The 14753-nt window shown below is 37.0% G+C and overlaps 1 protein-coding gene across 8 annotated transcripts in view; it reads right to left on the bottom strand.

Moving 5' to 3' along the window:
- SIDT1 (SID1 transmembrane family member 1) overlaps window positions 1-6024 on the bottom strand; it is a 171126-nt gene extending 165102 nt beyond the window's left edge. For 2 of the 8 annotated variants that reach the window (XM_069069882.1, XM_069069885.1), the window contains exon 1: window positions 5222-5803. In XM_069069882.1, the coding sequence (XP_068925983.1) occupies window positions 5222-5458 (237 nt within the window). In that variant the 5' untranslated portion in view covers window positions 5459-5803. The other 6 variants (XM_069069888.1, XM_069069889.1, XM_069069883.1 and 3 more) reach the window with 5 other exon arrangements.
- Between the last annotated feature and the right edge of the window lie 8729 nt (window positions 6025-14753).

Genomic DNA, 14753 nt, shown 5'->3' with positions numbered 1-14753 from the left:
CCTGGTCCCCCCCTTAATGCTTTGCAAAGCTTATAGCACTATATAAATGCTAGCTATTATTATAATTATAATCATATAATATAATAAGATAGTGTAGTGGATAGAGCCCTGGATCTGTAATCAGGAAGAACTGAATTCAAATCTGACCTCAGAAACTTACTAGCTGTGTGACCCTGGGCAAGTCACTTAACCTGTTTGGCTCAGTTTCTTCATCTGTAAAATGGAGATAATAATAGCATTGTCTAATACTAGGGCTGTTATAAGGATCAAATGAAATAATAATAATGGTAAAGCACTTAACACAGTGCCTGGTACACAGTGAACACTATATAAATGTTAACAAGTTGTCATGGTATAATGCTAGCATCTTCTCCTTGACATTGTCTCATTTATCCTGTTTATAATTTGTTTGCCTCAGACATTTACTCTGTGACTCTGGACAAGACACTTGACCCTGATTGCCTCAGTTTCCTCATCTGCAGAATGAGCTGGAGAAGGAAATAGCAAACCGTTCCAGTGTCTTTGCCAAGAAAACTCCAAATGGGGTCATGAAGACTCAGACACGACTGAAAAGACTGAACGACAGTAACTTGTTTGTACAGTTGTTTGTACTTTGTTCCCCCATTAGACTGTAAACTCCTTGATGGCAAGCAGTCCTTTTACTTTTCTTTGTGCCTCTAGCACTTAGGAGCTGACACAGAATCAGTACTTCATAAATGTTTGCTTACTTGACTTAATTTGACAGGCTGAGTAAGCAAAGAATGAAACGTTTTGAAGAGACTAAGCACAGTATGAGAATGCAGAAACAGAGCAGACAAGGAAGCAGAACCCTCTGGGAGAGGGGGGCAGGCGCTGCCTTTATGGCCGTCCCCAGCTTTCATCAACATGACTGGTAGCCCCTCAGCTGGGTTGATGAATTTGTGGCTATAGTGATGATTGCCAACCCTCTGGGTAAGGGGCAGAGGAATGGCCTGAATCCTTTGCCAAAAGGACTAGATGGAGGTTCCTTTTCTGTTATCTATATTACTTGTGTTAAATTCATCCTATCTTCAACCAAATTAGTAGTGTGGTGCTTGTATGGGTGGGTCAGGGCAAGAGTACAAATGAGGACTGAGTATTATAAGGGGAGAATTGGAAAGAAGTCACATTCAAACAGGGCTGCAAACACTGGAATATAAACACTGTATAGACCGAATATATTCTAGTATTATTATTAAGGACTGAATAGAAAGTATAAAATATGGCCTTAGTTGACTGACATAAACAGATCTAAACACATATTACAGACCTTAGATAAGCTAGAGCTAAAGTATTAATAAAGCTACCCATCATTTTCAGGTTATTATGAAATATTATACACTGCTCAAAGGTGGATATATCAAATAGATAAAACAATATAACAAAAATATTTTCAGAGGCAGGGTAGCACAAGGAAAACAGCATTAGTGAGAAGTTAGGAGGTGTGGATTCTGTTCCCCAGTGAGGCAATTAACTTGTGGTGTAAGCTCAAGCAAGTCATTCCTCCTCTCTGGGCCTCAGTTTCCTTATCTGTACAATGAAAGGTTTGAACCAGATGATTTCTAAGATCACAGAATCATAGAATTTAGAGCTGGAAAGAAACTTAGAGATCAGGCAACTTGGCACTACAATGGTAGAGTGCTGGACTTGGAGGCCTGAAGAACTGAGTTCAAATCCTGCCTTAGACACTTACAAGCTCTGTGACCCAAGTAGAATTGCTTTCTACTACAATTTCCCATCTGTAAAATGGAGATAATAATAACACTTCCATTCCAAGTGAGGAGCAGATAAAATACATAAAGTGCTTTGCAAAACTTAAAGTGCTATAAACATGCTGGCTGTATTTTTGCTGCTGTTGGAAAGGTTATTGTGAGGAAATCCAAGCCTGGGAAAAATAAAGGACTTTACTCAAGATCACACAAATCAAGTACTCGAGTAGTTGAGGTAGAATCTGAATTCAAGTCCATGATTCTTGATTCTAAATTCGATGCTTTTCCTAGTTAACCTCTCTACCTTTGGGTTCTCTTTTTCTCCATGCTCCTCATACCTTCTCTTCTTTGAATAGTCCTTGAAGGCCCTCTTCCCTGGGGACAGCCTCTTGCCCTTCAGGAACTTGTCAAACTTTTTCTCCTCCACTGAATACAATTCATGCTTCTGGTCCCTCTGTGCTGTTTTCATGGCTTCTCACACCCTCATCCCCTTCTTCCTGTTACTAGTGTTTCCCTTACTCTAGAGCAAGGCTTCTATATTGAAGTCTAAAGTTTGTTAGTTTCAGTAACCTTTTGTTCCCTATGTATTTTATTTTGTGCATTTAAAAATTTTTTTCTGAGAAGGGGTCTTCTCTGGACTGCCAAAGGAGAAACAGTGGAGAACCCCTGCTCTCTGGGCTTATGAAAACACTCTTCAATTCTCATGTTCCCCAATCACTCTTACCTATGAATTTTGCCAGGGATCATCATTCACCCACCTCTCTCCCCCCATGCTTTTTAGCTCTAAAATCCAATGAAACATCTAAAGCTTAAAAACCTATGTGGAATAACTGGTATCTCTGAAACCACATAATTCTCTATAAGTGAGAGTTCTGTGGCACGATGGCTAGATTTTCATCTAGATGATTCCTATCTCTAGTTCAAAAACAAATATCTGACTCCTGCTTTCATCAGCTAGTCCCTCCCAAACTAGTTATGCTCATCTTATAATAAACCCTGCCCTATATTCTCCATTCCAGACAGACATCCTCTGGTGGCATGCCAATATGCCTTTGACTTTGTCTCAGAAGCATGGAACATCCTTGTAACTCTACTGTATCTCTATGTTCCTTTAAAGTAGATCTCATAAAAGGAACCCCTGTTATTCTCCAACTTGTCCAACCCAATCATTATTTTCCTCAATTCCTTCTTTTACTCACTGTATCTGTTTATGTTACTCAAGATTTTGCACAGCATAAGGACTTCTGATGTTGTATTTGCCTAAATAGGGTTATACAGGCTTGGCTGAATGCATCTCTCAGTTTGTGTTTTTGTGTGGAAAATACAGTTGCGAAAAGTGATAAAGAAACAGCTCTCAGAAGCACCTTCTTCCCTTCACGTAGTTATAAACAAACAGGGGGAGAAAAGCTCCTTTCTTTTCTCCTCTATATCAAAGAAGTATGGGAAAATGACTGAGAGAAATTGAACTTTTGTTATAGGCCAATATAAAAATAACACTATGTACAAAACATTAGAATTGTAAAAGCTCTAGTCTACTCCTCTTACAGAAAAGGAAACTGAGGCATACAGAGGTTAAGTGACTTTTCCCTGGTCATACAAACCTTGCAGGTGGCCTAAGCCTTGCATTCAGGTCTTCTGACTATAAGTACCCTGCTCTTGCCATAACATCCCACTGTTTCAATGAAACAGTACTGTCCAAAAAAATCAAGTTGTATCTAGACGGTTAGCTTCCTAATCTTTTAAATTAGTACCAGTCTAAATTTTTATTTTTATTAATTTGAAACTGTTTCTTAAAGCATTTGTGGACTAATGGTTCTTTACTTTGTATAACAAGTTGCACAAAGGCCCACAATCTCTTATGAGCTATCTGTCCCCATAATGTAATCACCTTGAAGAAAGTGCCAACACATACTCCAGTGTCATATTTTACCCTGGTTATCTGACCTTCCTTACCAATGAGAGGTAGAGAACTGAAAACTCACATGAGAGAATAGGGTGTTTTTCAAGCCTACCTTTGATTCAACCTGCAACCAAACATGGCACTATTATTCATGATCGGGGTTGAGGGAAGCCAGTGTGTGTAGCCCCACATTGGAAAGATAGTATGATACTACCTGAGATTAGGGAATGAGAATTGCAACCCCTCCTCCCAACTTTTCCCAGCTTGAATGGCTCTGTCTCCTCACTTCACAAACCTGGTGTGTGATGTAACTGGGCCTGAGCCAAGCTAGGCCAGGGAGCATCACTGTGATTCTGCAGTAATGCTCCTGTCTTCTAACACAAATATGTAGAGGTGGGAAACTCTAAGCTTTTATACACAGTACATGTGAGAGGAAATATGCAAATGGTATCAGCACTGTCTCCTCTGGCCAATGGAGGGGAGTATATTAAAAGAATATTCTTCTTTCTTTGTCCCCAGATGGTTTCTCTTCAGAGGGGAACTTAATGCTATGTATTTTATTACAACATATAAGCATTTCTATAGTTAAGGCATACACTTGCTACTGGTATGATTTTCCCTCTCATGGAAAAAACTTGCACATTAGCTATTGCCAACAATGGATTTACAATTTTCACCAATTTGCTCAGTCCTTAGAATATCAATGAGTAGTCTATGATCCAATTTTTAAAAATTGGATCTGGTGTTTCTAAAGCATAATATTAAGAAAATAATATTTGAAAACAGAGAATAATAGGCACATATTTACATATCATTGAAAGACCACAAAGCACTTTATTGATGTTATTTGTTAGGAATTACACAACTATTCCAGATATAGGTAATGCAAGTTTGATTATTCCCATTTTACATACATGGTACCAAAGCTTCAGAGTTTAAGCGACTTGCCTGAGGTCACAGAGCCAGTAAATGGCAGAGGAATGTCTTACTCCCCAAATCCAGGGTTATTCTCACTATGATATGCAGCTTCATGGGTTTTGTTATTTCCATCTATTCTTACACTGATTTTCAGCAAATCTCCCCTCCTGGCATGAAAATCAGTAGGGCTTGATGGAAGCAGTACATCAACCACAAATGAAATGATGGTCCTAGCATGTCATTACTTCAAGAGGTGCTCTCTGTGGCTACCCCAATAGTAAAATCTGAGATTTGCCCAGGAAAAAGCCCAGAAGGAGAGGGGTTTTTTCATACAGAAAAGGCTCGGAGATACAGATCAAAACAGAACCCTGCAGCGTGGGAATACTGCAAAGCATGAAAAAAAAAAAAGACAGTGACCTAGCACCAAGAAGAAGGGGGGTTAAGAAGAGTTATTCCTCTGGTCTGAGGGGTAATTTATGGAATATTGATATGTCAGGAAATCCAGAATTCAGAAGAGAAAAAAACTGAGGATTTCTCAGGGTTCTTCTTTCCACCTACTCCCCCCCAACCTGAGCCTGGAAATGAGTTGCCGGGGACATGGAGATGCAGCACTGTCCTTACTCAGGCTCACGATTTTGCAAGTTCCCAAGAGACTTGGAATAGAAAAGCCTCTTACCTGCTCTGGTTTGCTGGTGTAATTGAAGGAGTAGATCTCCTCCGTGCTAAGGTTCACCACCCCGCTGTAAACTCGGTCAAAATCGGCTCCCCTGGCAGTATCTTGGGAGCGGCCACTTCTCGTCCGAGCCCGGGGGAAGCTCCTTGGCTGTCCCCCGTATGGTGGAGAGAGCTGGGGCACTGAAGCCAGCAGCCAGGGCAATCCATAGAACACGGCGAGCCCTAAAGAGCCCCGCATGGTGGGCACCGAGCGCTGTCTCCTTCACTGGCAGCCTTAGAGTTAGCGCGTAGCTGGAATTTAAAAAAGAAAAGGGGTGAGGGGTGGTGGTGAGGAAGGCTGACTATATTACCTTTTAAAAGCCACCTCAATTGGGGCTGGCTAATGTTTCACTCAGTACAGTCTGGGCGCTGTCTGACTTCCCCCACTGGTTTGCGCTAGGAATCTGCTAGCGATAGATAGACTGATAACATATTGATCTAGTCTTGATGGGAGGTAGCAGGATGAGGGGTAGGAGGTGGGAGGAAACAGGGGCGACTGATGTTTTCTTTTTCTGGATTAGAAACCCATGTCCTCTACTTTCATGCCCACGAGAATCCTTCACCTACTCAGCCAGTATTTCGCTTCTGCTCTCACTTCCCTCCTCCCCAACCTTCCACCCTCACCCCAAAGTGGATTTTTTACCATTTGGGAACTTCAAGAGGATGCACACGAAGTTGAGAGCGTCAAACTACCTAGTTGTCTTAGGCAGGAAATTCAGTCCATTTAAAATCAATCTGTAACTTCGTGGGGGTCGGGGGAGGGGCGGGGAGGGAAAGAGAAGGACTAATTAGCAGTAGGTTTATTAAGCAGAAAATAGTGAGGGAATAGTGAGCTTAATCCAGATCCTGACCCAAACTAGAATGTTTGACTTTTTTTCCCCCAAGCTGAAACCTATTAAAAACTATTAATATGCTTAAATATTAATCCAAAATCTTTTCTCCTTTAAGAGAGCCTTTTAAACACCTGTCCCACTTTTTATTTCCCCTGCAGCCATATCCCATTACAGATATACATATGTAAATATGTATGACCATAAAAATAAATGTAGTAAAAGAACAATTGTGAACACTAACTGAAGTCTAGTTCCATAAGTCACCAAAGACAAGTAGCAGCAATTGTATTTATCTAAAGGTATGTTTCAATCAAGAATAATTCTTTCCCTCTATTCAAATGTGTCTTCTAAGACTAAGAGAAACACCTAATAGTCAACATTTTACTTAAAAAAAAAAAAGACAAATCATTTCCTGGTAAAGAAAGGAAGAACACTGCAATTAAAAACTAAAGAATTCTAGGATAAGATCCTGTAGGCATGTATCTGTGTACTTAAAGAGGGAAGGTTTGAAGGGCAGATATTATATACAGAAGGGAAAAGAACCCAACAATAATACTTCTCTCCAAAAATCCCCAAATCATTAGCCTCGTTGGTAAATATTAATCTCATCATACAAATTGGACACATTATTCTAATAGCTTCAGGTTGTATGTATTTGCTAGAAGAATGTTGACAGGGTTCAGTAAGATCATTCATAGCAAAACAAAAGCAAACAAAATTTTGTTCAAAATGCCTGAATTCTTAGATTATGTTCCCTAGTCTCTAAAAAAGTTTTATTTTTCAGTAAATCTATGGTATTCAGTTGAACATCAAAAATTAGTGTTGTACCAACATTTATAAGAGAGCATTCTGCTAACAATACTGAAGGAAATCAGGCACATCTTAACACTTAGAAATATTATCAGGAATCTATAACATGCTTGTAAAGTTGTGAACAGTCAGGATGCCATTTCTCAGACTGGAAATTGAATTCCAGGGCAAAGTTTACTTGAATCAGGTCATTCTGCTTTTGAGAATGGGCAAAACACACACTCTGCACTTGAATGATTTCATTAAGAATTTGTGTTTGAAAGAATTTTAAGTGGCCACATTAAAATCTTCTTTTGTTCTGCATCTGATCAAATTTGATCTAGAAAAAAGTGGGAGAGCTACAACTGAAAATGATACTTACATTCTGTGTAAAATTCTATATATGAAGTAGTAAGAGATAGTGGAAAAGTATATATGAGGTAATATGGGGTAAGAGAAAGCAGACAAAGACTAGGCTTTGCTCATGTGCCTTCTCCTACAGGAAGACCTACCTGTATGACCTTGAGCAAGTCACTTAACTTCCCTGGGACTCACTTTCCCCATACGTAAAAATCAGGGAATAAAACTAAATGATCTCTAAGGGTCCTTCCAACTCTAGACTTCTGATCCCTCAAGGTCACTTAGTCATTAGTGTTCACTCCCTTTTCTTGTGTATTAAAAAAAAAATTGTTTAGACATATTTCTCTACTAAAATGAAAGCTCCATTGAGACAGGGATTGTTCTATATTTTGCCTTTGAATTGCCAGAAAGAGACATCTCATTATGAAACTGATCTGGCCTCAGAGTTTGGATGGACTAGATTCAAATCCTGCCTCTGGCACATACCAGCTGAGTAATCCTGGGTAAATCACTTAAATGTCTCAGGCAACTCTACAAGGCCATAAGTAACAGAAATTGCCAATTTGTTTTAATGAAGAAAATCTCACTAGGAGTTTCTTACATTTATAAAATCACAGGCAGGTTCCCAAAAGAAGCAGAGCTGAGAGTAGTACCTTGCTCAGAGGAGGTATTTAAATGTTTAGATTGGAGTTTTAAAACCTGGGTTCTATGCCCAGTTCTATCATTATATTATTTGGATAAATAACAATCTCTTTGTGTATGATTTTTTTTATCTATAAAATAAGAACGCTATTCACCATCACTACTTTGAATGTATACTGTAAAGATAAAATGAGATGTATATGAAAGTACATAGAGCAATGTAAAGTGCTGCAATATACTAATGAAAGATATTATTGTATGACACTAAAACAGGTGAAAAAGCAAATTCATTCAATCAGTCATTTCATCTACACAAAAACAAGTACTGCTTCTATCCACACTTTACCTTAACTGACTTCATGTATTTCTATAATCATAATACTTAGATTTTCTGATTTTAAATGCAAATATTCTTAATGTGGGGAAAGTTTGTTATTAGGGCAAAGAAACAGTTCTGTGAGAGACATGGAAGTGAATATCAATTATTTTATGTAGATATCAGGTAGGAAAAAATACTCAAATGACTCCACACTTTTTTTTTTTTGCCTTTTGGAGGGCAATTGGGATTAAGTAACTTGCCCAAGGTTACATGGCTAGTGTTTTTGTGTGGGTGTTAAGTGTCTGATGCCAGAACTGAACTCGGGTCCTCCTGACTCTAGGGACGGCGCTTTACTCACTGTGCCACCTAACCGCCCCCTTGACTCTACACTCTTAACAATTCTGGTATTTCCTCCAGTGATGCAGATCATAACCCATTCATGAATACCTTTCATGCAGCAAATGTCTATACTGTCCCATAAATTTAACACAGAGAATCCACCTAACAGGCTAAGGGATATACACTTTCTGTTGTGCCTTACCAGGTGACCACCCCATTTTTTTTGACCATACATTGCTTTGAGGACATATTCTATATCTGTTTTTCACTATAGACACAAGGTATCTATATATTGAAGAATAAGTTTTATAGGCTGTCCAACCTGTTGAATATCATAATCTGGACAGCAGGTATTTCTCATTATTTGATTTTTGTTGGGGAAATTCTTTTGAGTGGTTATGGGCCTCATCCAGGGGGTTCTTCAGTGTTCTGTTGTTTAATGTAATCAGCAGAATGTCATCTGCAAACAGGACTGTCTGGAGGACCTTGCTGTCTATAAGGAATCCCTTTTCAATCTGGATTCTTTCGAGACACTAGCAAATACCTTTGTGGACATATAATTTTTCTTGTTTTGTGCCTCATTTGATAGTAATCTTTAGATGATCATCAAGAAATATTATCTCTGTAAGAGCTTTCAAGGAATCTTACATAGTTTGGTTTGGTTTTGGGTTTGGTTTTTTTTTTAATAGAATGGAGATATCTTGTTAGAAGAAAACATTTATAGTAGAGCTTTCCTCTACCCAATCAAATGTTTTTCTGTAAGCAAAGTGGGCTCTTGTATTCTCTGCATCTTCTGGTCAATTGAATGATGGTAAAGATGTGACATGCTGTGGAATATTGCCTGTGATAATCTATATTGTTACTGCTCTTGCCTTTGCAGATTGGTCTCATAACAATTTCATAGAGATGGAAAATAAGTGTAGAGGTTAATATTTTTTTATTGTACTCTGTGTCCTTTTTTTGGTATAGTAATAAGGTTTCAGATATTTTTTCACATCTTTGATTCCCTCAGAATTGAAGTCTTGATGCCCTGATGAATATGTTTTATGCACCTTATCCTACATGCACCTTATCTGTGGGCACCTGATTTTGTTCAGATCCTTTTTGTTTATTTGTCCTCTTCCATGACATCTTTCCCTCCTCCATAACCATATCCAGGTCTATGACAGAGAAAAGAGATGTGTAAAAGTCTTTGCAACTTTTTTTTTTCATCTTCTATCCATTTATTGTCTTCTAGTCTCATTGTGAAATGTCCATGGGATAATTTTGTTTACTTAGGTCTCTTGCCATATTTTCTTCAAAAAATTGCTTCTCTTTGTTTAGGGGCAATGTTGTTTATAATCACCCATCATCTTTCTCCAAAAGATTTTATAAATGAATTTACATTCTAAACTGATATTGACTTTGGTTGCCATATTTTTCTTTCTAGCAAGTAAGTCAATATTTGCTTTCTAAGGTGCTTTTCAAACTCTTCTTCATGGCAATTGATTTACATTGGTTAAACTTCTCTATAAAATTGCTGTAATTGTTAATTATGTCCCTTTTTATCAATATCTAATTGTGGGGGCATTACTGAGTTGTTTAAACAGGCCAAGTTTCAGTTGTTTTAATTGCATGCCGTATCTTTTTTTTTTCTCATTCTGATTCTTTTTTCAAGCCTTGTATTAATTTTGAGCTTTGCTCTAAGAAGTTGGTGGTCTGACTACACACAGATGGCTGATTCAGGAATAACTCCCACATCAGTAATGAGTCATTTCCTGTCTGTTAAAATATAATTTTTAGCTTTTGTGATATTATTTGGTGCTTTTGATATCTAGCATCTTCTAATTTTTTGCTCAAAGAAAGTATTCATGATGCATACGTATGAAACTTCTGTGTATTCTACAAATCATTTGTCACTACCATTCATTTTTTCTGATCCACATTTTTCAATATTTTTCAATATTCTCATCCATTTCTGTCTTTCCATTAAAGTCAATGACTATCAAAGTACTGTTGACTTAATTTGTAGGTTATTATTGAGTTCACAGAATGTCTTTATCTTTTCATCTGCTGTGATAGATGTTGAACATAACCTGCAATTATTTTATTGGTGGTCTTTTTGCATACACTAGCACTGCAAAACAAGATGTTCAAATGTCTCATGAAGTATTGTTTCTTGTTACCTTTGGAAGTAAAATAAAATGATCTTCACCAACTCCTTTATATCTTTCTCTAAGGGGAACCTATAAGTAATCCTGAAACTTCCTTCTGTCTTCTGGTTTTATTGATAGAGAGAACTGAGATTGATATAACTCAACTAATCCAGTGGTATATTCACAAACTGGACATTGGACAATGGCCTAACATTTAGAGTGTCAACAGTTAAATTAATGTTTATAGTGTAAAAACCATGTGATTCTTATCATGTCATTCTGCAGTAGCAAAAGACAGTGGCACAAGATTCGGACTGTTTTGTATTTTTATTTGTTTTATGGGTTATGGTGGCCAAAAAGTCCATTGCCAAGCAGTCTGTCTATTAGTGATAAATTTCCTTATACTTAGTTAGATTGCTGCTGAATGATGTGTTTCTGGGCCTAAACTTGAAGACTGTTTAGCCTGTTAGAAACTGCATAGCTTTTAAGAACTCAGGGGTACTTTCTGGGGGTAAAGAATTGGAAGCTAAGGGGAAGCCCATAAGTTGGGGAATGGCTGAACAAGTTGTGTAACATGATTATGATGGAATGCTGTTGTACTATAAGAAATGATGAGCAGAATACTCTTAGAAAAACATGTAAAGACTTGCATGGGCTGATGCAAAATAAAATGTACTATGTACAAAGTAATAGCAATATGGTAAGATGATCATCTGTGAATGACTTAGCTATTCTCAGCAGTACAACATCCAAGACAACTCTGAAGGACTTATGATGAAAAATGCTATCCACATCCCTAGAGAAAGAACTGATGGTGTTTGAATACAAATTGAAGCCTACTTTTTAAAACTTTATTTTTCTTCAGGTTTTTTGGGAGTCTATGTTTTCTTTCACAACTTGACTATTATGGATATATTTTGCAGCATGGCTACCCATGTATAACCTATATCGAATTGCTTGCCTTATCAATGAGGGGGAGTGGAGAGGGAGGAAGGGAGAGAATTTGGAGCTCAAAGTTTTAACAAATGTTAAAAATTGTTTTACATGTAACTGGGAAAAATAAAATACTAAGTAAAAGCTAATAAAATAAAAAATAAAAAAAAAACTCTCAAAGACCTGAAACCTGAAATGGTTTCACTTATTGAATGATTCTCAAATCTATACTGCCACTAGTCCTGAGCTCCTGATCACCTGATCTCCAATCCTTAATCTTCAATGGTCTAATTTCCTAGAACAATTTTGAAAGACTTGTTAACTCTGATCAATGAAATGGACATCATGATTCCAGCGGACTGATGTTCCTGGCTCATTTCAAAACAGAGAGGTGATGAACTCAAGATGAGGAATCAAACATATGGATATGATAAGAAAAAAAAAAGAACTCAGGAGTACTTACATGCCACAGTGAGATGTCAAAGTAGGACTTTGATCCTTCAAAGAAAGAGGATTTTGAATATAGCTTCATTAATTAGTTTTATATATACATACATACATACATACATCTTAAATGTTACTTAAAAGCATCATGTATATTAAATATTTAGTTCATGTGCACAAAATGTAGTTTTTAATCTTTGACCTTTTCTCAATTATTTAACAAGAATTCATTTGGTGAACATTTATTAAATGCTCACTCACTATGTAAGGCAGCATGGTAGAACAAATACGGAGCTGGCTTAAGAACCATAACAATCTGGATTCAAGTGCTACTTCTGACAGATATTGGCTGTATGACCCTAGGCAAGCTATTTAGTGCTCTAGGAAACTTCCTAAGATTATAAATTGCAGAGAAGGTGTTAGCTTGTACTGGAAAGGGAAGTTTCCTCATTTGGAAGTTACCTATAACAAAAAAATCACAGGTCCAGTCCCTTTTCCTATACTAATATGTGTCAGATACTTCATCAACATTAATTCCAAGTTTATCATACATAGCTTGATTAGGCTTCTATAAAAAGTGGAGTTTCACATTTTTATTCTATTGGGCTTTTTAATGCAAGAATCTCTTTGAGGGGTCGCTAGGTGGTTTAGTGAGTAAAAAGCACCGGCCCTGGAGTCAGGAGGACCTGAGTTTGGATCCAACCTCAGACACTTAACACACACATGTAAAAAAAAAAACTAGCCATGTAACCTTGGGCAAGTTGCTTAACCCCAATTGCCCTCCAAAAAGGCAAAAAAAAAAACTCTTTGAATTTTACATTTTCAAAATTGCATCAGCTTTTTCAGACTACTCATAATAAAATTGTATTAATAATAACATGATGCCAAAAGAACTGCATGAATTTTTAAAAATCAGTTAGTAAATCAACTTTTTTCTATACCATGATCAAAAAATGAACAGAATGAAATGACTATTTTTAGTGTTAGACATATTATGCAGCCATAATGCCAAAGTAATATAGACAACATTCTAAAAGACTGCTTTTGATTTGAATAACTCAGAGTAAAGTGAAATCACAAACTACTAGTATTGGAAAAGACCTAAGAAATCAATCTAATCTAACTTTATTATTTTTATCGACAAAGAACCTAAAGCTCAGTCATGTAAAGTGAGAAGCACAAAATCACAAACCTAATATGAGAGAATAAAGAATCAAGGTCTTCTGACTCTGGTTCTGTACTGCAGAGCCTTCTTTTTTTCTCAATAGTCCTGCTATTCATAGGAACTGGGACTGGACCTGTGAGCTCACTGCTATAGGTGAGGAAAAGCACTCTATGCCAATCCAAGCTGGCACATTCTCTGCAACTTGGAGTCTTAGAGAGTTTTCTTGAGCATTGGGAGGTTAAATGACTTGCTTAATATTATTCTGTAAAATAAAGCTAGCTGTAGATCAAAATAGTAACACTTGAATTATCTACAGCAAGTAATCCAATATATCTAATGTTTTTTCAATTATATTGAAAGTACCTGGTTATATGCTTGTGATTATGTTGCCATAGTACTTTTCCTTTGCTAATTAACTGTGAGAGGTAAAAAGGAGAACTGATCTGAAATTGAGGCCTTCATAGCTTTTTTCTGACATTAAACAGCAACTATTTTTATCTACTCGTCCCTCTGTTCCTCACACATATGGACAACCCCTGGCAGAACTATCCATCTGAACTTTTGAATCATCTTCCAAAATAAAATGCACACATACATCTGGTGGCTCGAAGGAGATAAAGTTGTTTACATGATACCTCTCTCTTTGTCCTAATGTGTTTACAGCACTTTCTTTTTTGTTTTTTCATTTTCACATTCTATTGCTTTCACTTGCTATTTAAATACTTTATCTGGAATTAGCTCTTCATATTCATAAATTATGCTCCATCCTGAAATTACTTTGTAGTTCTATGTTCTTTATATGTATCTTGTTTTTACTTTAATGTATGTGTGTGTGTGTATACACACAAGATTCTTGAGGGCAATGGTTCTGTTTTTCTTTTTTCTCCCTCGGCATCCCTAGTGCCTAGCACATAGTAGGAGCTTAGTGAATGCTTGCTGAGTGATTGATTTATTTCTCGAATCATATTCACCATAACAAAATTCTACTGCTCTGAAAAAAAAAACATGTATACTTGTGAGAATCTGTACCTGCTGATATAATACACAGTAATATGCATTCACCAAAATTTTATGAATTCTCAACAAAAAGTTAACCAGAGGGTAAAACATCTAAAACTTTCAAGCCAGTATTGTGGGCATTTTGGTTTGTTTTTAAATAAAAAAAGACAGATTAAGTATGTATTGATTTTCATGACATAAAGTAGGAAATATTTATCAAGACTATACTCATCAGATCTAGAAGAGTATCAGCATGATGGCAGAAGAAATTTCCCTCTCTCCCTCTTAAGAGTCTCTAGTGTATTTAGAGACAAAATGGCTTTAATAGCAATGTTTCAAGATTATGTAGTTAAAGGTCACACGTGAGAACAGGGCAAACATATCCCAGCAATCATGCAACCGTAGATTTATAACTGGAGGAGACCTTAGAGATAATCTAGTCTAACCCCATCTAGCTTAACCCCTCATTTTACAGATGAGAAAACTGGGATTTAAGAAAGACAGATGACTTACCCAAGTTTATAGGACTTTTGCTT

The sequence above is a fragment of the Petaurus breviceps genome, unplaced genomic scaffold (assembly GCF_028583685.1).
Source record: "Petaurus breviceps papuanus isolate PSGF00001 unplaced genomic scaffold, PetGlider_PUasm1.0 90792, whole genome shotgun sequence".
Classification (NCBI taxonomy): Eukaryota; Metazoa; Chordata; class Mammalia; order Diprotodontia; family Petauridae; genus Petaurus; species Petaurus breviceps.
The sequence above is the reverse complement of the archived record's forward strand: the minus strand, read 5'-3'. Positions and strand labels throughout refer to the sequence as shown.